Genomic DNA, 24,275 nt, shown 5'->3' on the forward strand with positions numbered 1-24,275 from the left:
AATAATATATTTACTCATTGTGTCCCAATTTACGTGGCTTCGATACAATTTTGAGAATCAACTAAAATTTTTATATATCTTTTAAATATTTTAAGTTGTTAATTATTATGATTTGCAGTACTTTTTCTTTTATCTCAATTATGTGGCATTGCTAAAATAAGGAGAGTCAATAAAATTTTTATATGTCTTTTAAATATTTTAAGTTATTAATTATTGTGATTCGTGGTAACAAATTAGTTTTGAACATGAGAGCCAATTAAATAAATAAATAAAATTTTTTTACTTCCAATATGTAGTTATAGTTAATTAATATAAATTAATAAAATATATTAAATATTTAAATCATTATGATGAAATAATAAAATTATTATATATTGGGGCATGATATGTAATTAAGTGGGAGTGGAGGAGTTTTTTGATAATTGCATGACAGGTGGTTGAAACCACCTCTTCTATATAATAGAATTTGTATTTGTATTTTCTTTGCACTTTGAAATTTTTTTTATCAGTTATTGGTTGTTCGTTGCTTTTAAATTCTGGTTTGATTGTCTAATTATGTGATTATTTACATGTGCTTTGTCATATTTTGAGATTCTATCCTTGATTTTTGAAATTCTATCATAATTTATGTGTGATAGGTTGTGACCTCATCCGGAAGAATACGGTAAGGATAAAATTTTCAATTCAAATTCTAAGATCCAAAAGAACATAGATAGAAGGAGTGTTTTATATATGTTGTTTGAAAATATTTTTTTTCTTACACCCCATCTCCTAGGAGGATCAATAGAGTTTTTGTTTATCCTCCAACGTGACTAGAACCTTTAATTTTTATTAATTTAATTGGCATGTTATTATTATTATTATTTTCTAAAGTTAGATGACCTATCTATATTTATTATTTAGGAGAAAGTAATTCACACAATAATTTTTTTGATCGATCATATGTGGGTCAATTGATTATTCACTAAGAAATTAAGGTTAAAGCTTTTAATATGCTTCATGATGTTGCCGTAAGTGTATCATTAAATATTTATATCTAATTATGTATGTTCTTTTATTAAAGATATATACAATATTGACTTTGAGTAATTGAAGAAAGTAAAAAATTTATCCATATACGATCATTAGTTGTAACAAGGTAAAGTAGTGACGTTGGACAAAATCGAAGGATAATGATATATTCTTATAAAGTGTTTTTATTTGTATTTTCTTAATTTTATGACTTTTTTTCTCCATTTCTGTTATATTTTATATTATGAATATTAGTCTCAACCCTAAATTGAATCGTAGAGTACAATAATATTTATATTTTAATTTAATATGATATATATGTACAACAAATATTCCTTTGCAACTTAATTTTCCTCTAAATCTTTTTCTTTGATGAACAAAAAAATTTAATTCATTAAATTTTTCATTTTATATATTGTTTTATTGATTAAGATGAAACACTTTTAGTGTCAAATTATATCTTTTAAATAGATAAAATATTTTTTGCAACTCAATTGGTATTTTTTAAAAATTTAGCTCTTTATATATAATTATATTATCAATACGAGACACACATGCAAAACACATCCACTTAACTATTGTATGTATATATATATATATATATATAGAAAATGGAGAGATGAATTTATATATTTGTTGGATCTGTTGGGCTCGAATCCACTGTTTCCGCCTTGACAAAGCGATGCTCTAGATGACTGAACTACAATCTCAAGAAAATTAGGCGTACAGCCTAAAATCAATTTAAATTCAAACCAGTTAGTTTTACTCTGTTTTAAGAGAGAGACAAATACTTTATTATTATTACTATTACTAATATATATATATGTGTGTATATTTATATATATATATATTATGAAAATAAAATATAGTAGATTCATAGTGGGTTGATTCATGAATTGAATCAAATGTGGCCTTTTGTGGGGTTCATGGGGTTGTAGTTGCCGTAGGAGGGTTGTTTTCGGTTGGGGTCGGCTGGTGGCGGACACAATGGGTAACAGGGTAAGTGCATTCTTGGCGGAGGTAGAGCTAGCAACGGTCCGGGTTTCGGCCCCTATTCTATGGAAAATTACAATGTTTAATTTATGCATGGTTAGATTTTTTTTTATTTTTTTTTTCTTTTTTATATTTAGATGTTGAATTCCCTTAGGTCTCTTAGTGTGTTTACTTTTCATATTTCGAAATTACTCAATGAAAATTCTAGTTCCACAACAGATTAGTGGCTGTGATTCTTGCCGGAAAGTTGAGTAATATCAGAAGTGGAAGAAAATATAGTAGTGCGCATTTAGAAACCAAGTTTGTGAGAATTTGCTGATTTTGCCTAGGTACTTATTTCATGAGATATACAATTTTATGTATACGCCTGATGTATAAGTAGAAATATACCGACATACACGAATATACATAGATATATATGATTTCACATAAATGTACAAAATTTTTGATAAAGAAATGGACTTTGGGCCTAACTCAACCTCAAAAACTAGCTCATGAGGGAAGGATTGCCCAAGACCATATAAGGAGACCAAGGACCCTTTAACCCACCGATGTAGGACTCCAACACCCCCCGCACGCCCAGGGCTGGATATCTGGAGCGTGGACAATATAAGACGGGGGCCCCAACATCGGAAACAATGAACTGGCTGGGCCTGATTCTGATACCATGATAAAGAAATGAACCTTGGACCTAAATCAACCTCAAAAGCTAGCTCATGAGGGAAAGATTGCCCAAGTCCATGTAAGGAGATCAAGGACCCTTTAACCTACTTATGTGGGATTCCAACAATTTTATAAATATTTATGAGATATGTATATGCTTTGTATGACCATATATAACTGCAAAGTAGATTTATAAAGGCTGAGTTATCCTACATCTATCCTAAAATTAATTAAGAATCTCATCACCATGCTCAGAAAATATCAACAACTCCATTAGAATCTACCCTCACATAAAATTTACGAAAAAGGGTTAAAAATATATCTGAATTATTCGAAATGAATCAAAGATATTCTTCATTTATTTTTTGGCTCAACTCTGTTTGTTTTGGGGGATCAAAAACCCTCCTCCGTTAATCTTTTGGCTAAAAAATACCCTTCTCTCCAACGGAATGCCATCAAACACTCCACGTGGGAAAAAAGGTCACTTAGCCAGTACACATCAGCATACACGTGAAAAATCACTTCATTTAATACATCTAATTATCAACCCATTTTTGTCTATTTAAAAGATTCAACCCCACCCATATTAAAAAAAAAAAAAAAATCGACCCAAGAAGAAAAAAATTGAAGTATTTGACTGCTTATTTTTCATGTGATGGGTTCAAATATTCCGAATCGATCAAGGTGAAAGATGAGAAAACGATCAGGTCCTCAAATTGATGATCCGAAAGAATCAGGTTTTAATTTGGTTGGCCCTAAATAATTGAATCCTCAAATAGTCGATCCGATTTTCAAGAGTTCGGATTGCTATTGGATGTCCTATCTAAATTCGTTTAATGATGAATGTGATTGTAGTGAGAGGAATGGTAACTCGGAGCTGAAATTTAGAGACAGAAATTTTAGTGGCAATGTAGGACAACCACAAGTAGATGAGGTTAAGAATTGCTCGAGTGAGTCTCGTAGCTTTGAAAATGTTAATAATGGAATTGAAGGAGGTGAAAGGGATGATTTGAGGAAAAAAGTTGAAGAATTAAATTTTGTCTCTTGGTTTGGATTCTTTGAATATGGGTTGAGTTTGATTTTAAATAGAATAAAATAGATTGATCGTTAAATGGATTAAATGGAGTGATTTTCCACGTGTATGCTGACGTGAATTGGTTAAGTAGTCTTTTTTATCTACGTGGCGTGCTCGATGACATTTCGTTAGAGAAAAGGGTATTTTTGAGCCAAAAAATTAACGAAGGGATATTTTTGAGCCTAAAAAGCAAACAAAGGGGTATTTTTGAGTCAAAAAACAAACGAAAGATATTTTTGATCCATTTCAAATAATTAAGGGGTATTTTTGACCCTTTTTTGTAAAATTTATCATTAATCTTCTTATTAAAGTTGTGTGTGAACCATATGTATACCATCCTTCCTTAACTTTGGCGATGAAATGATTTATAACTATACAAATTACTATAACTTGTTTTAGATCATAATTTTTCAGAAATCTTCTTATATTTCTTAAACTTTGCACCCAATCAAACACCGTCACATAAAATGGAAACAGAGAGTGTAGCTAGTTTATAAATTACAAGCACTGAAAGAGGGACTTAAAATTAGAAGGTCCATTCCACATTTCAGCTGCCATTTGGTGGTATATAGTTTCAGTTGGATGATAGGAGTCCCAAAATACATGCATATTTGGATCTTGACAAAGCTCAAATTCATGTCCCACTGGCCTTTTCCCTCCACAACTAAGTATGCCTCTAAATCTCCCTGATCCACAACATGCTATTTCTCCTTCCTTCAAACCTGTAACAATTGTAACACCATATTTTAATCCAAAAGGGGATTCAGAATTTAAATTTTGCGAGGTCAAGGTTCTTAATTTTTCGAGAGCATGACTTCACAACACAACACAACACTTATTCCAATTTTCAACAATATCTAGTGTGGTTTTACAAGTGGGGTCTGAAAGTGTGGGATGTACACATATCTTACTCCTACCTTATGTGAGACAGAGAGGTTGTTTCTGATTAGACATGCTACAACAGATACATCCTCCGATTGATCAATTACGCACATTAACCATGTATATCAATCAAGAAATGGTTTTGAAAATAGTACATACCATATTTGGAGGGATGATCAATTCTCTCTGTCAAACTACTATTGAAGTCATAGATTGAATACTTGAACCCCTCCAATTGTTTCTCCATTTTCAAGAGGACATTGTACAACTCAACATTATGTAATTTGGCCATGTTTGAAGCTTTTTCCAAACACCCATTTTTGCTAGATGAATTGAGCATTCTTAAGCCTGGCAGACACCCCAAATCTCCTAAATTAAAGAATCCAAATTTCCTCCCTCCAATTTTGTATATCTCCTGCAGAATTCATATGTATTCTTGATCATACAAAATAATTTGAAAGAGGGGATTAATATGAATGAAATACCAGAGAGATGAAGACTAGAAATCGCTAAATCAGCTGACATAGAGACAGTCCCCACAACAATAAATGCTCTTAGCTGAAATAAATATACACTTTAACAAAGAGTGCTTAAGCTTGTATCGGCATTAGTTAATTGTATGTAGATCCAATGTTGCTATAGGTTTTAAGGGCACTTTCAAATAGTGCTAACATGTAATTGTCACTAATAATTGCTTCTAAAAATATAATCTAATAACAATTAAACTATTCCCGTCAATTAATTAACACTAAATATCTTTTTTGGTGTAATGAGTCCAGTGGATCGATCTTTAGTTAAGAGAAAACAAAGTTGGATGAGTTTATGTACGTGACAAAACAATTCATTTTTTAGTCAAATATTTATTAAATGCATAGAAAAATTTAAAAAATACTAGAATTCAGTTTAACCCGCTTATAAACTTACTTTAACGATGGTCGTTAAGTTGCCAATGACCATTTGTTGGTATTGAGGAGAGGATGGTATTGAGGAATTGGTCACAAAGAGAATTAGGTAGTCATTGGTTCCAATGCTAAATAAATAGACTGCATTTGATAAGATCTCTTGTGATTTAAATTTGCCTAATTTGTTTGTCAACCAAGTCTCCACCTTCTTGAAATTTTTCATTTGAGTCTCCATACTGATTACCTGAACAACAAATATAATTTACTTCTCAAAAAGCAATTCATGATTTTGATCCATAAAAATAATAAATCAATAAAATTATTGCTTTTGCAAATTAAATTACTTCTTCTTTGGTATAGCCATGTCTGGTATCAATCTTTCTCTAAGGAATTTTTTTCATTCTCAAAATTCAAATTCGAAGCTTCTGATTATGAATACGATGATCTAATCATTTCACCATAATCCTCAATGACGTAAAGTTTAAACTTTCTAAAGAAACAATCTATGACTAACAAAGGTCGGACTATTAAGTTTTAGCGATACCCATCAATAAAGTAGTTTCACGTGCTAAATAAAATAAAAATAAAATTTCAGAAATCACTGTATTTTGAGCCCTAATTACTAATATAGTGATAGTACTCTTCAGACCAACAACTTTGCTTAGCATTTTCTATTGAATGTCATCATTTTTAGCTAACCTTAAAGGATTCCTATAGCCCCACAAACCATATTTATTCTTAGTGTCGATTATCCAGAAGATCAACAAATTGCCAAACACAACAGTAGTGTACTTTACAAACTTGAGATACTATGTATCTATTCATTAAATATGTTATCAGTGCATCTATTCGTTCTGTCTAAGAACAAATAGATACACTGAACTATTGTTACATTGATAATTAGCTGAATTATCGCTATGATCAATAATTAGAGCTCAAAACACTGCTATTTCTGAAATTTTCTAATATCAAAATGAGATCTCTATTAAAATCTCAAACATTGATTTGTGCCTTTCAAGTAGAGTAGGGGCCTGAATTTGTGATCCTTTTTATTTGTTGACCAAGATTATGGACCACCTAAATTGTGGTGTGGAAGTATAAAGTCTAAAACAACAGGGTATTTGTTTCTGGGCCTGGTCACTAGTACAAAGCTGTCATTGGTCTGTGTTGATTTTCTAAGGGACCCTCTGTCTCACTTGTACCATGCATGCAACTATCAAATCAAGGAAGGCATGTTGATATTAGTTGTTTCTAGTTGGCTTATAGTATTATTTTGTTGTAGTAAATATTTTTATTTTATTTTGTTATTTTCTTTTGTTTTTTTTATTATATTTTTTAGATTATTTTTATTTTGAGTCGAGAATCTATTGAAAATAATTTCTCTATCATACTTCTGAATTAGAGGTAAGGTCTGCATATATGTACTCATTCTTTATTAAAAGAATACTGCATCACCTAAATTATGCTTGTTTCAAACTGTTTCAAAATAGACGTTTTTTCTCTTTCTATTTTACATACAAAGTCAGAATTTCAATATAACTGGGAGCAGTAGAAAATACACACTGATAATTTAAAAATTATGGTGATCTCAACATTTCCCGGCTATTTCAAAATGAAAGTTTTTTTCTCCTTCTGTTTTACATAAACAGCTAGGATTTCTATACAACTTGAAATAGTAGAAAATGCACACGGTTGATTTTAAAAATTATTGTTGATTCAAAGCATTTTTCAGTTGTTTCAAAATAAAAGTTTTTTCTCCTTCCGCTCTAGGTAAAAAGTTAGGATTTTAACACAATTTGAAGCAATAGAAAATGCACATTGTTGGTTTCAAAAATTATATATGGTGGTTTCAGAATATTTTTTGACTGTTTCAAAAATAGAAGTTTTTTTTCCTTTTGTTTCACATACAAAATTAGAATTTCAACACAACTTGGAGCAGTAGAAAATGCACACTGATGTCTGATTCCAAAAACTATGGTGGTTTCAAAGCATTTTTCGACGGTTTCAAAATAGAACTTTTTTCTCCTTTTGTTTCACATACAAAGCTAGAATTTCAACACAATTTGGAGTAGTAGAAAATGCACACTGATGATCTGATTTCAAAAAGTATGGTGGTTTTAAAGCATTTTTTGATTGTTTGAAAATCGAAGTTTTTTCTGTTTCACATAAAAAACTAGAATTTCAACGCAACTTGAAGAAGTAGAAAATGAACACTGTTGATTTTAAAAATCATGGTGGATTCAAAGCATTTTCAATTGTTTTAAAATAGAAGTTTTTTCTCCTCCTGTTTTATGTACAAAGCTAGGAATTCAACAAAACGTGAAGCATTAGAAAATGCACACTGTTGATTTTAAAAATTATGGTGGATTCAAAGCATTTTTGGATTATTTCAAAATAAAAGTTTTTTTCTTCTTCTGTTTTACGTACAAAGCTAGGATTTCAACACAACTTGAAGCAAGATAAAATGCACATTGATCATTTCAAAAATTATGGTGGTTTCAAAGTATTTTCTAATTATTTCAAAATAGAAGTATTTTTTTCCTTCTGTTTTACATACAAAGTTAGGATTTCAACACAACTTGGAGCAGTAGAAAATGCATACTGATTATTCAAAAACTATGGTGGTTTCTAAGCATTTTTCAACTGTTTCAAAATAATTTTTTTTCTCCTTTTATTTTACATACAAAATTAAGAGTTCAACACAACTTGAAGCAGTAGAAAATGCACACAATTGATTTTAAAAACTATGGTGGATTCAAAGCATTCTTCGTTGTTTCAAAATAGAAGTTTTATTCTCCTTTTGTTTTACGTACAAAGCTAGGATTCAACATAATTTGAAGCAGTAGAAAATGCACACTGATGATCTGATTTCAAAAAGTATGGTGATTTCAAAGTATTTTCTGATTTTTTCGAAATAGAAGTTCTTTTCTCCTTCTGTTTTACGTACAAAGTTAAGATTTCAACACAACTTGAAGCAGTAGAAAATGCACACCGATGATTTCAAAAATTATGGTGGTTTCAAAGTATTTTTTGATTATTTCAAAATAGAAGTTTTTTTCTCATTCCGTTTTACATACAAAATTAGAATTTCAACACAGCTTGGAACAGTAGAAAATGGACACTGATTATTTCAAAAACTATGGTGGTTTTAAAGCATTTTTCAGCAGTTCATAATAGATTTTTTTCTCCTTTTATTTTATATACAAAATTAGGAGTTCAACACAATTTGAAACAGTAGAAAATACACACTGATAATTTCATTAAGGAAAAGGGTTATATTTATTTCCTGATAATTCTGTGATGCACTATGTGTTTGTGTGGTATCGCGTGTCTTGAGCCGGGGGTCTATCGGAAACAGCCTTTTTACTTCATTATGGACTGCGTATATCTTACCCCCTAGACCCCACTAGGTGGGAATACACTGAATTTGTTGTTGTTGTAATAAAAAATCAGTATACATCGTCCTATATTAGTGTTAATGAAAGAAACGGGTTGATGTTAGTGAAATAGTGAATTGACATGCCATTTTGATTAAAATGGATGACGTTAACAAAGACAAATTTAAGTCACTTTTTATAACGTTAAAGAATACACTATATGATGTGACAGTACAACGGAGGGTAATTCTCCTATATTAGAAGTCACAGTGAGCAGGAGGAGACCATACACATACCTGTTTGTCGACTTTTCTGTAATTTTATTATATTACTTTAATAAATTATTATATATTATTTATATATTAAAAAGAATTAATAATATTTACTAAAAAAAGTAAAATAGATATTTATAACACGTTTACTTCAGCTGTTTCAATCATAATTTTACCATTTCACTCATAATTAATTATTATAAATCATTTAAGTATTAAAAAATTAATAATACTTAATATTAAATTAACTTGATGTCTTATATGAGGCCCAGTTAAATTTTTTTAACAAGTATTTTTCTAGTAATTTTTCTATATAACTTCTAATTAATTATTAGTATAAGCTATTTAAGGCACGTCTGCTTCGCTGCTACAATTATGAATTTATTATTTCACTCATAATTAATTATTATGGTCATCTAAACATTGTGTTAGTTAAATTGGAATACAGAAAAAAATATTATAAATTACAACAGTTAAAAAATTAAATTATTTAAAAAATATAATTGACTATTAATGCCGCAAAAGTTTAAATAAGGAGAGTAACATATATTATTTAAAAATTATATAGAAAATAGTATAAATTATAATACTATAGTTAACAAGTTAAATATCTAAAAAATAATTAATTTGTTTTATATTTCAAAACAATACATTAAAAAATATCTTAATCATAATAATTAACAACTTAAAAAATTTAAAAGATATAAAATATTTGGTTGACTCTCAAAATTATATCAGTGTCACTTAAATTGGAATAGAAAATAAATTTAAAATATCAATAATTAAAAACTTAAATTTTTTACAAATATGATAGATTATCAATGACACAAAAGTTTTAAAAAAATTAATATGTATTATTTAAAAATTACATAAAATATATTTTAAATTACAACAGTTAATTAACTTAAAATATTTTTTTATATATTTGATAATTACTATGTGAAAAGTAATAAAATCACAATAATTAATAATTATAAATATTTGAAAAAAATCTATAAAAATTTCTGATTGTCTTTTGAAATTATATGGGTGTCATATTAACAATTTAAAATATTCTTATATAAATTTTATTAATCTAAGTATAATAATATATGCCTAAATAAAAATTTATCAACCAAACAAATGATGATTTTAATTAAATGATAAAATTGTACATAAAATAAAATTTTCAAGGATCAACATTGGGCCCGTAGCCACCTAGTACTCACTCCGTTTCGGAATAAGTAAATTGTTGGGGTATTTATTTGTGTTTTAAAATAAGTGAATCATTGAATTTTTTTTAAATTTACCCTTATGATTTGACAATCAATTAACTTTTGGAAAGGTATTACAATGTTAGCCTTTTCTTTTTTAGGGGTAAAAATGAAAAGTTATATTAAATTTATGTCTTTAAAATATTTTCTCTTAATTTGTATGTCAAAATCTAATAATTTATTTATTATGAAATGGAGGGAGTATTAAATAGTTACTTGTAAGTTATTTTTTGAAAAACAAGTCAAACGTCTCTCTTATACTTCTATATATGGATACAAAATCAGTAATCTGTCTCTATTAATCATTGATTCCTGCCTAACATAGGTAGCTTCCTGAGTTGTTCACTAAGTCAACAAAATAATCACTCCATTCTTTTTAATTTATCCCAATGTTTGAATAGTCACCCAAAAAAAGAGATTTTTTCTCCTTAAAATTGTACTATTGAAACTATAATATTTATGCAGTGATAAGAATTTTGACACTTTTCATCTTGACGTTCTTGTATGATTATAATGTTTCTCATTTAGAGTCAAATGAAAAATTGAAGTTTAAATTGATTTCAAATTTAGATAGCTATCATTGTTTCTTGCCTAAGTAATTAAAAAGGAAATATTGTAAAATAAACGCAGACTGTAGAAGTAATTATTAGTATCTTTTAATCTTCTGCGTAACCTTTAAGTATGGATTAGTGAACATATTTTTGACTTGCAATATAATCATTGTAGTATGACTTATTGCAACCAATTATTATAAATTGAAACTAATTATAAAGTTATTTAATAGAGAGTTGAAAAGAACATTTGAAAGTATAAAAAAGTTTTTCACCAAAGTGAACAGAGAGCAAACTCCCTATACATATTCGAAAACAAACACACACCATTAAATTGAATCTTAAGTTACACTATGCAAAAAGATCAAATAATTATATCTTACAGTGTAACGATAAGTATAATTCAAAAGTTATGTTACTTTACAGGTTTTGAATCTTAAGTACAATATATACACATACATTATTTTGAATTTCCTTGTTAAAATTTTCGAAGACGAGGAAAGTAAATGACATACCGATCCCTCGAAAGTCGTGGCAAGAGCTCCCGCCCCGGCGGAGGCGAAGTTTGCGCCATTATAATAGCTGTGTTGACTCCCCGGCTGCAGAAAGGGTGGCAGCAATGGCAATTTTGCAAATTCAGCTGTCAAATAAATAAAAACAATAAAAAAGACAATACAATGTACAGTACATTAATGTTTTGTCATATTAAATATCTAGGCTGGCTAGCTAAAGAGAAAAAATTAAAAAAAAAAAAAAAAAAAAAAAAAAGGAAAACAGGACGAGTGACGGAGCCAGAAATCTTAAAAAGAGGATTAAAAATATGTAAAAATATTATGTTTAGAGTTCAAACACGTGATCTAAAGTAATTTTTAAATTGTTTATGTAATTATTTAAAAATTACGAGATAAGAGGATTCATAACCTTATTTAATTAACTTGATATATGTTCAAATTTTGACCCTCAAAATGAAGGAGGTTCATTTGAATCCCTTCATTGATCCCAACTCCTTATAAGTTTTGAATTTGTCACCGTATTCATATCTCATTTTACTTATTGGATTCAAAATGAATATTTATGCATATTTAGTCAATTTTTTAATTCAAATACAAAATTAAAGCAAAAACTATCCGTCCAAATTAACACGTACCTAACACTAGAGTTCCGCCAACAAGAATGGTCATCAAAGACGGAGCTAGTATTTTGGCAACAGATTGGTTTGAATTTAATAATTTGAATATATGTAAATAAATTGTTAATGTAGAACCAAACAACTAGAAAGGACAAGACTAGGTAAAATTCTGAATTCATAAACTTCAAATCTGATGGCTTGCCTCTAAGGGCGGCCATGCAAATTTCATGGAGTAGTAGTTTAGAAGCAAGTGCTTACCAATGAAATCAGATACCAAACGGCCGTCGGAAAATCTGCCGGTGGGGAACTTGAAGTAAGTTTCTCCATAAGGCCAAAAGTTGGCTTGGTCAAGTGTGCTAGTGTTGATGTAATTGTTGTTGCCCACATCCAAAAAAGAATCACCAAAGATGAAGAGAGATGCATTTCTTTTTGGCTTTTGGTATTGGCATTCCCCTATATGGAAATGGATACAAGAAGCTAATAGATATGAAAATATTAGGACCAGGGTGATATTAGAGGTACCTACTGCGGCCTTTGCCATGCTTAGACTTCATTTGTGAATGTGGATTTTGAACCTCCTTTTTATGAGGAATATATGTACCTAGCTAGCATTTGGCTATACATTTTGGATAAGGTTTTGAAAACTTATTTTTCTATGGTTGTTTGATCAGATTTTTTTTTAAAAAAATTCCAAGTAAAGCTAGCAGATGTCCAAACATAACTTCAAGTTTCAAAAATCACAATTTTAAAATTTAAATTTCAAGTTTCAAATTCAAAATATTCAATAATAGTTTATTGTTATACATGTGAGAGAAATATTTTAAAGAACTTAACATAAATAACCATCCACCAAAATAATAACCAGCAACTATATATTTCTGCTATATCAATTATGATATATATGAAATTTCCTTTTTTATATTAAAAAACGTATATTTTTTTTTTTATATATTTAACTTGCGAATACAATTATTTTAAACTGATTGGAATGTTAACTAAACCCAATTTTACTAATCATTCATAGCCAGTCATAAGTCAAAAATGTAGAGTCGAGTGGTAGATTGACGGACCAAGATAATTTGATCTATAGTGAATTTTGTGAAAACCAATTAGAATGGTTGATTAAGGATATTGCTTATTATAGATTATCATTGCAAGGAAGTCTCATACTATATGTGTAGTTTAATTACTATCATATTGTTTTTCATTATTTTCCTGGGTTGTCAAGTCAATGTTTATTCCTATAAACAACGAAGGGTGTCTTTGGTACGAAGGATAATGTTTTATAAAAAAGTTTTTTTTACAAAAAAATTAATGAATTTCTTATTTACTTTTTAACGTTGGTTAAGTAACATAATTATATTATTCATAAAATATTTATATGTAATCTAGCAAATCATTATGATGGTGGGGTTCGAAGAGTGGCAGACCAGGGGATTGAGATGGTTAAGCGTGGTTGGGGTTGAGGGTGTTAGGTGGTGGATCAAGGGCGGTTCAAGAAAATCCGTGGCCTAAGATCAATATTGAACGGAGGCCTTAATTATTTTTATTAAGTCTACTTTTAAAAATATATAATCGATTTCTTGTAATACATTTTTTAGTTAATAATATAGTCAATACATTAATTTCTTCAAACATAGCACTCCAGACTACATATATAAAATTCCTTCTAAATTCTTTTTATATTAAAAAATTTATTTATTTTGATAAATAATATTTAATATTTTAAAATAAAATCGTAAAGCACTATTATTAAAGAATAAATAAATAAGGCTCTCAAATTTGGGGGCCTTAGGCGGCCGCATTTTTCTCGAAAGGGTTGAGCCGCACTGGGTGGATGTGAATGTTTAGAACTTGTTTACCTTAACTCATTTTCTTAAAAAAATATATTTTTTAAAATTTGACCGACCAAAGATTAGAAAATTGGAACACACCTATATGCAACTGTCTTTGAACTCATACAAATTCATTGTACAAATATTTTATATATCTTCGTCAGTGTATAAAACTAATTATTATTTATTACTTTGTGTATGACTTTGTTTTCAAAATTTATTTGTTTACGCAATTGTAGCGTGTTACTTATACTCACATATTTTCCTTCTAAAAAACTTGATGGTACAATAACTCTTTACAAATGCTAATAAACAAAAGTTAAACTATGACAATCATTAAGGTTTTTAATTCTTCCCAAACAAATCGATTCCAGTTAAAAAGTAATGATTTGGTTATACGTATATAGTCAACTAGTCGTGCAAACCTATAATCTATATTCTATATCTATATCTATAATCTATATCTTTAATTTCTATAATCTATATTTATAATCTATTTATATTTATAATCTTAGAAATGTTGTTTGAACATTTTGTTCTTCATTAAAAAGTCCTTACTTTACACAAAATTGCCTTTTCACTATTTTTTCCTAATATTTAAGAGTTAAAAAGTAATTAATATATTTATGGTAAAACCTTTTCTTATTAGAAGTCATCAGAATTTCAATATTTTTTTCTAATTTAAGAATTGAAAATAAATTATATATATTTATGATAAAATATTTCTTATTAGAAGTCATCAATGATGACAACTGATACTTTTTCTATTAGTGTAAGAATTCTAAACCAACTAAATTTGGTTTAAGAAGATTTGAAAAATCTAGAAATAAATGTAGAACAATTAGAATAAGAAAATTTCAGAAGTATTGGATTTTTAAAAGTTTAAAGTACATAATAAGTAGTCGTTTGACCATGAAAACTAAAATTTTTTAGAGTTAGAGTTGAAATTGGAGTTGTAGTTGTGTTTGACCATGTCTTTTTTGAATTTTTTTTTTTACTTTTGAAAAAACTTTTTTTAAATATGATTTTATGCCTTAACTTTTACAAACTATCAAAATCACCCAACAAAAATTTACCTACTAATGGAAAAAGAACATAATTAGCCACTATTATAAAAATAATTACATATACATGGTCATATTTAATGAATTTCAATTATGACATATATAATATTTACATTAATAGCCGTTTCTCATATTTAATTTTTTAAATATGGATGTTATATTAACAGATTACTACTTCCTATTTTTTAGGTAATAAATATTATCTTTCAAACAAATTTATTTTTTTAGGAATTTATTAAATTTATTTCCTTCATTGTTCCTAAAATATAGAAAATGATGAGTTGTTATTAAATTTTAGGATGTCGCTAATTTATTTCTTTAATTTTCTTAAACATGAAAAAATTTACAGTGTGTGAATAAAATATTTTTATGTAAAACATGCTTTGCATATTTATGATATATTATAGGGATAATTACATAACTTAGTCAATATTAACTCCTAATTACTTTATTTAGCCTAGTTTTAATTAATTACAATTCATAGCTTCCTCTTACCTATTAATTTTTTATAATTACAATTCATACCATCTCTCATGTATTTTTTCTTTTTCTCTATTTTCTATTACTTTCCTTTTTTGTTTTTCCTTTTTCAGTTTTTTCCTTCATTTTTTCTTTTTCTTTTTTTTTTCGTTTTCTATTTCTTTTTCGTTTTTTTTTCTTTTGCATTTTTTCTTTTTCTTTTTTTCCTTTTTATTTTTTCTCCTTTTTATTATTTTTCTCCTCTATTTTCTATTACTCTTCTTTTTTCTTTTCCATTTTTTGTTTTCTCATTCTTCTTTCGTTTTCAACTTTTCTTTTTCGTTATCTTTTTTTCATTTTGCCTTTTTTTTCTTTTTCTTCTTTTCCTTTTTATTTTTTATCCTTATTTTTTTTATTTTTTTCTCTATTTTCTATTATTCTCCTTCTTTTTTTTTTGTATTTTTTCTCCTTTTTCTCACATTTTTTTCTCCTTTTTTTTGTTTTTCTTTCTTATTTTTCTCCTTTTTTTTCATTTGTGCGAACTAGCAAATACAAATACAAGTGTGAATTATGTTTCAATTTTTTCTTTTTCATTTTCTTTTTTTTCTTTTGTATTTTTTTCCTTTTTATTTTCTCTCCTTTTTTTTTTTTATCTATTTTCTATTACTCTTTTATTTTCTTTTTTCCTTCATTTTTTCTTTTCCTTTTTCTGTTTTCTCTTTCTTCTTTCTTTTTTCAATTTTTTCTTTTTCGTTGTCGTTTTCTCATTTGTCTTTTTTTTTTCTTTTTCTTCTTTTCCTTTTTATTTTTTTCCTTCTTTTTTTTTTGTTTTTTTCTCTATTTTCTATTACTCTCATTTTTTTGTATTTTTTCTCCTATAATTAAAAAATACAAATGATAGTTCACACTTGTATCTATATTTTATAGTTCTATCTATATTTTATAGTTCGCATTTGTATTTGTATTTTATAATTTTTACTTGTATTTGTATGATATAATTACCCTTTGTATTTATATTTTATAGTTCACACTTGTATTTGTACAATATGCAATAAATATAATCTAAATGTACAAACACAATAAAATCATAATACAAATATAATCCAATATAATATACAGTCAATTATGAAATATAAATACAAAACAGTTCTTTAAATTACAAGTGTGAATTATATAAAATATAAATGATGGTGCGAACTAACAAATACAAATACAAGTGCGAACTATAAAATACAAATATAAAATCGAGCTACAAAATACAAATACATGTGCGAACTTTAAAATACAAATACAAATAAAATTGTATCAATGAATACAAAAATATAAAGGACGGCGTGACTACAAATAGATAAACAATTATGGTATTTACGTTATCATTAATGACTTGTGCTCGACTAGTTATATTTTTTAAAAATACAAAAAAATATAAAATAGAACAAAAAAAATGATAAAGAAAATAAGTACAAAAAAGAAAAGAAAAAGAAAAAAAAGAAAGAGAGATAGAAGAGAGAAAAAATATATAAAAAATAAAAAAAGGAAAAATTAGAAAAAAGAAGAAGAAAATCGAGGAAAACACGACAAAAAAAATATAAAAAAGAAAAAAATGGTACTTAGTGTTTTTGGCAAGACTAAATATGTAGTGTATTTATGTTTTTATGAATACAAACCACTGAGTCAAAGTGAATACAACGGCTGTGAATCGAATACAACAGCTAAATGGTACTGTATTTATATTTTATATGAATACAGACTATTGCTAAAATCAAATACAGCGGGCGTAAATTGAATACAGCGGCTATAAATAGTAATTATGTAAAATATGGCTATGAAAGGTGAGTTTTCCAGTAAAACGTGGCTATTTTTGAAAGATCCCCTATATTATATCCTATACCATAAATATATAAATATGCTTAGTATGTTTCTTTATACTTTGTATTTTTATATATGTGTGTATATGGTATATACATGGTATAAACTTCATATATAACATACTTTGTATATTTATATTATAAATATGCTTAGTATGTTTCTTAATACTTTGTATATTTATATATGTGTGTATATGTTATATACATGGTATAAGCTTTATATATAACATACTTTGTATATTTCTATTATAAATATAATACTTTATATATTTATACGTATAAATATAATACTTTATATATTTATGGACATAAATATAAATTAACAGTAAAATAATGTCTTAAATAAGAGAGAAAATTAAATAAGGGATAAAAATAATGATGAGAGAGAAAAAGAGATAAATATTAATTAGGATAGCATTAAGTTTGAAATTATATTATCTTATTCTTTAAAACTGCTATATACGTAATATTGAAAAAGTAATGTTATAAAGAGAGTTTTATGTAAAAATTTAAAATATTGGGGTTATATGTAATAATAATAAAAGTTGGAATTGGAGTTGAAAAATTGTGAAAATAACAAAAACCTGTTTTCCCTTTTCAGAAAAATTTTCTGGAATTATTTTCCAAATTTTCATGACCAAATACCACAATTTTCAACTTCGAAAAAATTTTTCGAAAAAAAGAGAAAAATTTCCATGGCCAAACGGGCCTTAAGAATGTAATAAATGATCTTGTAAATATTTGACTTTAAAAATAAGAAAAATATTTAAATATAAAAGGAAAAAAATAATCGTAACACAAATATGTTTTAAATTGATACGTCTCTCTTAGCCCGTGGCAACAATAGAAAGAGGTACTAGATGACAAACGCAAAAGTAATGATTCATCAACCACTTGAAACTTCTAGTGGTAAAACATATATGTGTATATGTTTATGTTTACACTATTATATTAAATTGTAAAAGATTTTTGATAAGTGATTTGAACTTTTACACTTTATTAAAAATCTTCGTAATAGGCAAAATTATTTAATTTTAAATAATCAAAGGTTATTCATGCGAGGTATGCTTCGGTTAAACTAGTAATAAAAAAATAGTATTAACATATATCATCCTAGTTGTTAGAAGATGCGTTATTCAGGCAATGAGTTATTTAAATACCATGTTTTTGAACGTTCAATTTAATATTGATCGAAACATCCTAATCAACGACTTTAGGACCATAAGTAGTAAAAGTGTTTGGAAAAACCTAGTATAACAGACTTCTCTATAACAACGTTCTTCTATAACAATATTTTATCATAATATTCATATTATAGTAAAATATTATCTATCTATCTGTCTGTCTATCTATCTATCTATCTATCTATCTATCTACTAAAAATACTCACATAAATAATGAGAAATTTGACGTAATGAGCTTTTATGTTCGTACACTAGAAATAAAAAGAAGCAATTCAATATTTTTAAATTGTATCAAAAATGACTGAAAAGTTGAATATAAGATAAAATATAATTTGATCATTATGAACAAATTTAAAATCTTTATAGATAGAGTTAATAATTTATTTCCAATAACGAGATGAATGAAATTCAATACATAAATCAGTTATAAAAGAATAATTTTTTGTACTGTGTCACCAAGTTATATAGAAATTTCTGAGGCCAATCGTTAGAATAACATGCTTAAATCTATCAAGGACAAAAACTCATTTTCTTGATAACGTCTTCCAATGTTAGTGAATCTTCTTTATGTCTATGATCTCCATTTAATTTTCACTATGTCCTTCAACTTTGAGTGTGTATAAGTAGACACTTAAATTTGTATAAAGTTGAGCACATGTATCATATGTGGCGTCCCACGTGATCAATTCGTGTCCTACATTACATCCTATATGTATTATGCCACATAGGACACATGTGTTTACTTGTTCAACTTTATACAATTTTAAGTGTCTATCTGTACACCTCCAAAGAACATATTTATGTATTATGCCTTAAATTTATAGTAACTAATATATATCATTTTCTTAATATCTCTGATGCAAGCAAGCACGATATGTTTCATTTTGTTTCACTAGAGGTTTATCGCGGAAATACTTTAAGTAGTTTAATCATAGGAATATGTCGAGGCTTCACGAAAATGAAGTATATCATTGTGATTTTACTAATATAGTAAAATCTTTTTATAATGATTATATATGTCTGAAAATTTTATGGATGTTATAGAAAGGTGTTCCTGTACATGTATGTTGGTATTTGCTGATTAAATCTCGTTTAAACATTATAGACAAAAGTATGCAAAATTAAAACAGTATGAACATAAAAAAGACAAACATCAGTAGTTCTTACTATTGAAGTTATGAAATAACTAATGTGCACTATTGAAATACAATTTCCCCCCCTTTAAATTAGATATTCGTATTTAAAATTTACTCTGTGCATGACATTAATGATGATTACCATAAATATTATTGATATTTTAATTTGTACATAATATATTTCTTATTTGATACTATTAAATAATATTTGAGTATGACTGACGGGTGATTTTACAAAGAGTGTACTGCTCTAATTAATATTGTCATATGGTTATAGGTGGAATGTTGTTACAGACAAATGAAATATAACATAAAAAATGAATTCCGAAGAAGACCAGATCATTATAATAAAATGTCGTCATAACGAGGGACCATTATAAAGAATTCTAACTGTAATGCATATTACCCCTTCACTTGTTTTATTCTTTTCTTCTAAAGGAGATGAATTTGGACAGAGAACTATTTATGAATCGGTCTAAACTATCTTCCATTCGGATTCTAATCTCACAATATTAGCAATTAGTGGTTGTATGTTTGCAATAGACAAACTCATCCTACCTCTTATAATTCACAATAACAAACTCATTGAATCCAAAGAAAGAAATTAAAGGAATATTTACATTTTGTTCTATCATTACAATTTGCAAGTTTGGATCAGAATACTAGTATCATCTCTCTTTTTCTTCTTGCTCGGCACAGCTCGATGTATTAAAGCTCTCACCATGTATATTTGCTTTATTTTTTATTCTATTAGTGAAAGTTGCTTCCCTTCCCTCGTTTCCTTGATTAGTTATCTGATATTTGCCAAGATATAACAAATATTTTAATGGTCAACTAGATTATCACTGGAAATTCAATCTAGCTAGTCGTTGGTACTCTGCATCTTTGAAGGAGAATTCAATTTCACCGGATCCATGTTAGAAATAGTAGGGGAGCCGTTACACAATTCTTATCTCACTGTGGAGATCCTTAATACCATCACTCCATTCTAATGCAAATCCTTTTTCCTTTGATTATGCAATGTTAATGGCCACATACGCAAGTCTTCCTAAGCAATTTAATAAAACAAAAACATACTTTAGTTATTGTTGTTCTATATTTTGATGATGACTAACTAATACATTCAGGGATTAGGTCCGTCATATGTTACTGGTCCGTCATATGCTACTTCCTGAGAACTGCTGAGGAACAGCTGTACATTATTGCACTCTACATAGTTTTGTCCTGTAGCATCATTACTGTGCAGCTGCAGTGTATAATGTGGAAAAACTGGCCACTCAAATTCTCTCACAACAGATATAAGCAAAGGTGATCAACTTGGTGAAATAGTTTTTGCAAAAATCATCTCCTCAAATATCAAGCAAAAGCTGCTCCTGCTCAAGATCAAAAGCTGCTCTTAGGGATCTGATTGCTCTTTATATTTTGTAATCTTGAGTCTTGTTCTAAAATTGAGTTTATTGTAGTTATTGCGAGTAAAATCTCTTTTGATTATGTTGAGTGTTTGCTTGGGTAGAGTTACCTGAGGTTAATCGACTAAAGCTAGTTGATTGAGTGGAGGTGTGACAGAGTTGTCTCAATGATTTGTAATAGAGGTATTACAAGGATTAGAATTTAGAGTTAAATCCTTTGAAGCCTGTAGTCAAAGATTTGCTTGATTATAGTGAATCTTGAGAAATTCTGTGAGGACATGCTGTGATTTTTCCTTTCTTGAGCAAGGAGGTTTCCATGTAAAAGTTTCTGGTGTTGTTTTGTTCTATGCATTTGGATTTTGTTCTTGTTTTAAAGTTATTAATATTTCCTCAGGGACCTAGTCCCTAGCTAGTGGTGAACCCTTATAATTTAACAATTGGTATTAGAGTGGTACTGTAACACCCTGTACTTTTATCTAGTTTAAATTCATCCCAAAAATATCAAAGACTTGCTTTAAAGATGAATACACTTTTATACATGTGGAATTTTTAAGATTTTGACTTTTCATTGTGTGGAAAATTGAATAAGCTTTCCATTGATACCAAATTCGCTCAAATCCGACATCCGGACGAAGAGTTAGAGCCATTTTAGTAAGACAGTATACCACCTAGTCCTCTAGCGTGTCGCAGAGGTAGTTCAAATGACATTTGTCATTTTTCAGTGAGACAACGCGATACCACCGCATTGCGCCACTAGCATTTCCCCAATTATCACTTTTCAGTGTGACTCCGCGATCATGGCGCGTCGCGCCAAAGGGAAAATTCGCAACTAGTGAGGCACCGCGTCGCACCATCAACCCAATTCCCAGTTGTCCACTTTTTAGTGGCACAACACGATAGTGGCGCGTCGCGCCAGGTGCCCAATTCAAAAAATTTTCACGAAAAATTAAAAGGACTCCCAGGGTTAAAACAGTCCTTTTCCACGATTTTATTATGCTTAGATACGGAATTTAATTCCTAAAAGCATTCTTATCTACTCATTATTCAATTCATCCCCAAATTAAAAAGCATTCTGTAAGATCCCGCAAAATTCTTAGCTTAATTCAGTCCTTTAAGCTTGTTAAGGGGGTCCCAGACTTAGAAAATTCTAGGTAAGTATTCAGACTTAGTGTTATTTTAGCCTTCGAAAGTTGCCAATCTTATTTTGCGACCTTTTCATCCATTAAATATTGATATTTGAATTAGTTCATGATCAGGAAGGTCAATACGTGTTCCCGGATAAGTTTTGAATTTTTCAAACCTCGTTTAGACCATGTTTGAGTGACCAAAATAGTTAGTCGATGCAATATTGACATGTAGCGTCGTCCATCATGTCGACAGATAATTATTTCCTCAGTTCAGTGTAAATTCCAGTGAACTGATGCGGACTCGATGCGGCGCATTGGTCATCGCATTGATGACAACAATGCGGCGCATTGGTCTGTGCGTTGATAACACAATTTTCAGTCATTAAAAGGCCATGTCCTTAGGGTTAATTAAGTCTTTTTCCCACGCCATTTAGCCCCCATAACACGAATTTTAGTCCTCATTTAGCAAGTTATATTCATTCTTTCACAAATTACTCAAGAACAAAAACCTTAGGTAAATTAAATTCAAATTCAAGGCTTCAAATTCCACTGTTAATTTGTAAGAATTCACCAACTAAGGTATGTGAAGTGTTCATCCAAGGGTTCCTTCCACCTTGGAGTCTAAGAAACTATTTTTAAACTTCAAGTGTATGAATTTCATGAATTTCATGTTGGGTTTGATTATATTCATGTTTATAATGGTTATTTGGGATTCTAATCTATGTTTTATGATAAGTTTCATGTGGGATTAATTGATATATATGTAATATCATGTGAATCCATGTTGAACCATTGAAATTCTGAAGTTGGAGTTGAATTATGATGTTTACTTGTGTTGAATGTTATGTACATGTATCATGCTCATTAAGTGCTTGATGAATTGCTCATGTGAACAATAAGAGAAGGAAATCATGTTATGTCAGCTTATGTGCGAATTGTATCATACAAGTGTTTGGTACAATGCCTCCATGAATGAGTTATGACCAAGTGCACATAATTATGCTTTTCATGACTATTGAGTCCTGGGGTAATTTAATACCCGACAATTTAACTGTGTACTTAGAGAAAATGTCAGTTACAAGATAATCTCAGTCATGTCATGATCAGTAGTACTCTCAGTCAGTCACGAGACTCAGGAAAAACTCAGTAGACTCAGTTCTAATCCAGTCTAGTTCAGTATTTAGTTCGAACCACAGTAAACCCATTTAGTGTTATTCTGTCAGTCAACAGAACTCAGTAAATTCAGTAACAGTTCAGCCTAGCCTAGTACGAACTAGAAATCAAATCAGTTTTTATTTAGTTGAGAGTAGGATTCAGCACCAAGTGAACCCAGGAATGGGGGCATTCCTGCCAGCAGAGGGTTTGACCCTTAGTAGCAATCCCTGCGTTACAGAACTACATTACCAGCATAGGTTGAGATATTTTCCTGCCAGATATTATGAGGGTTGATACATCTCATTCGAGTTTTTTTGCCAGTGAGAGTTGACGAAAGAGCTTCCTATCAGAGAGGGTTAACTCACAGCTTGTCTCTACTCGTGGCACGGTATTGACACCCTTCCAACTGGGGTTATAGTTTGGACACCAATCTAATTAGAAAGGGGCATGTCGGTTAAATAATTACCTCTCACAGTCTCAGTTTCAAATTTATTCTCAATATAGAACTCAATTTAGTTCTACAAACTCAGGACTATCAATTACAGTCAGTCAGCCCAGTACAAAACTTAGTATAGTTCCACAAAATTAAGACTATCAAATGTAGTCATTCAGTTATCAGTAATACAGTATCAGTAAACTCAGATATCAGTAAATTAGTATTCAGACTCAGTATTCAGCGTTATCACAATCTCAGTTACAGTTTATGTATTCATACATGTACTCTTATTCAGTTATACTCATGTTATTCAGTTAGTATTGTTCATGCATATGAACCCATGCATTTCAACCTACCTCAGTGAGCATACCAGTACATTCAAAGTATTGATGCATACTTTTCTTTTGTGCTATGATGTCTTATATCATAGGTTTAGACGCAAGGGCTCCAAAGCACCCTTAGTAGCTCAGATTCTTAGTAGAAAAAGTTAGTGG

General features: G+C 28.9%; 1 protein-coding gene across 2 annotated transcripts; it reads right to left on the reverse strand.

Moving 5' to 3' along the window:
- Positions 1 to 4,148: 4,148 nt before the first annotated feature.
- On the reverse strand, positions 4,149 to 13,097 carry LOC107849625 (GDSL esterase/lipase 5). Of its 2 annotated transcripts, XM_016694181.2 has the most exons (5): positions 12,367 to 13,097; positions 11,495 to 11,619; positions 5,549 to 5,770; positions 4,784 to 5,039; positions 4,149 to 4,464 (listed from the first exon to the last, which is right to left on the reverse strand). In XM_016694181.2, the coding sequence occupies exons 1-5, from the start codon at positions 12,647 to 12,649 to the stop codon at positions 4,241 to 4,243; spliced, it is 1,110 nt and encodes a 369-aa protein (XP_016549667.1). In that variant the 5' UTR covers positions 12,650 to 13,097; the 3' UTR covers positions 4,149 to 4,240. The 2 variants fall into 2 exon arrangements, with proteins under 2 accessions (XP_016549667.1, XP_047256899.1); XM_047400943.1 differs by lacking the exon at positions 5,549 to 5,770.
- Between the last annotated feature and the right edge of the window lie 11,178 nt (positions 13,098 to 24,275).

This window comes from Capsicum annuum, chromosome 12 (genome assembly GCF_002878395.1).
Source record: "Capsicum annuum cultivar UCD-10X-F1 chromosome 12, UCD10Xv1.1, whole genome shotgun sequence".
NCBI lineage: Eukaryota > Viridiplantae > Streptophyta > Magnoliopsida > Solanales > Solanaceae > Capsicum > Capsicum annuum.

Coding starts and splice junctions, on each gene's coding strand:
- LOC107849625 (XM_016694181.2), bottom strand. CDS start 12,649: ATGGCAAAGGCCGCAGTAGGTACCTCTAATATCACCCTGGTCCTAATA. Junction 5,771..11,494: donor CCACGACTTTCGAGGGATCG/GTATGTCATTTA, acceptor TTTGTTGTTCAG/GTAATCAGTATGGAGACTCA. Junction 5,040..5,548: donor ACTTAACGACCATCGTTAAA/GTAAGTTTATAA, acceptor TGAATTCTGCAG/GAGATATACAAAATTGGAGG.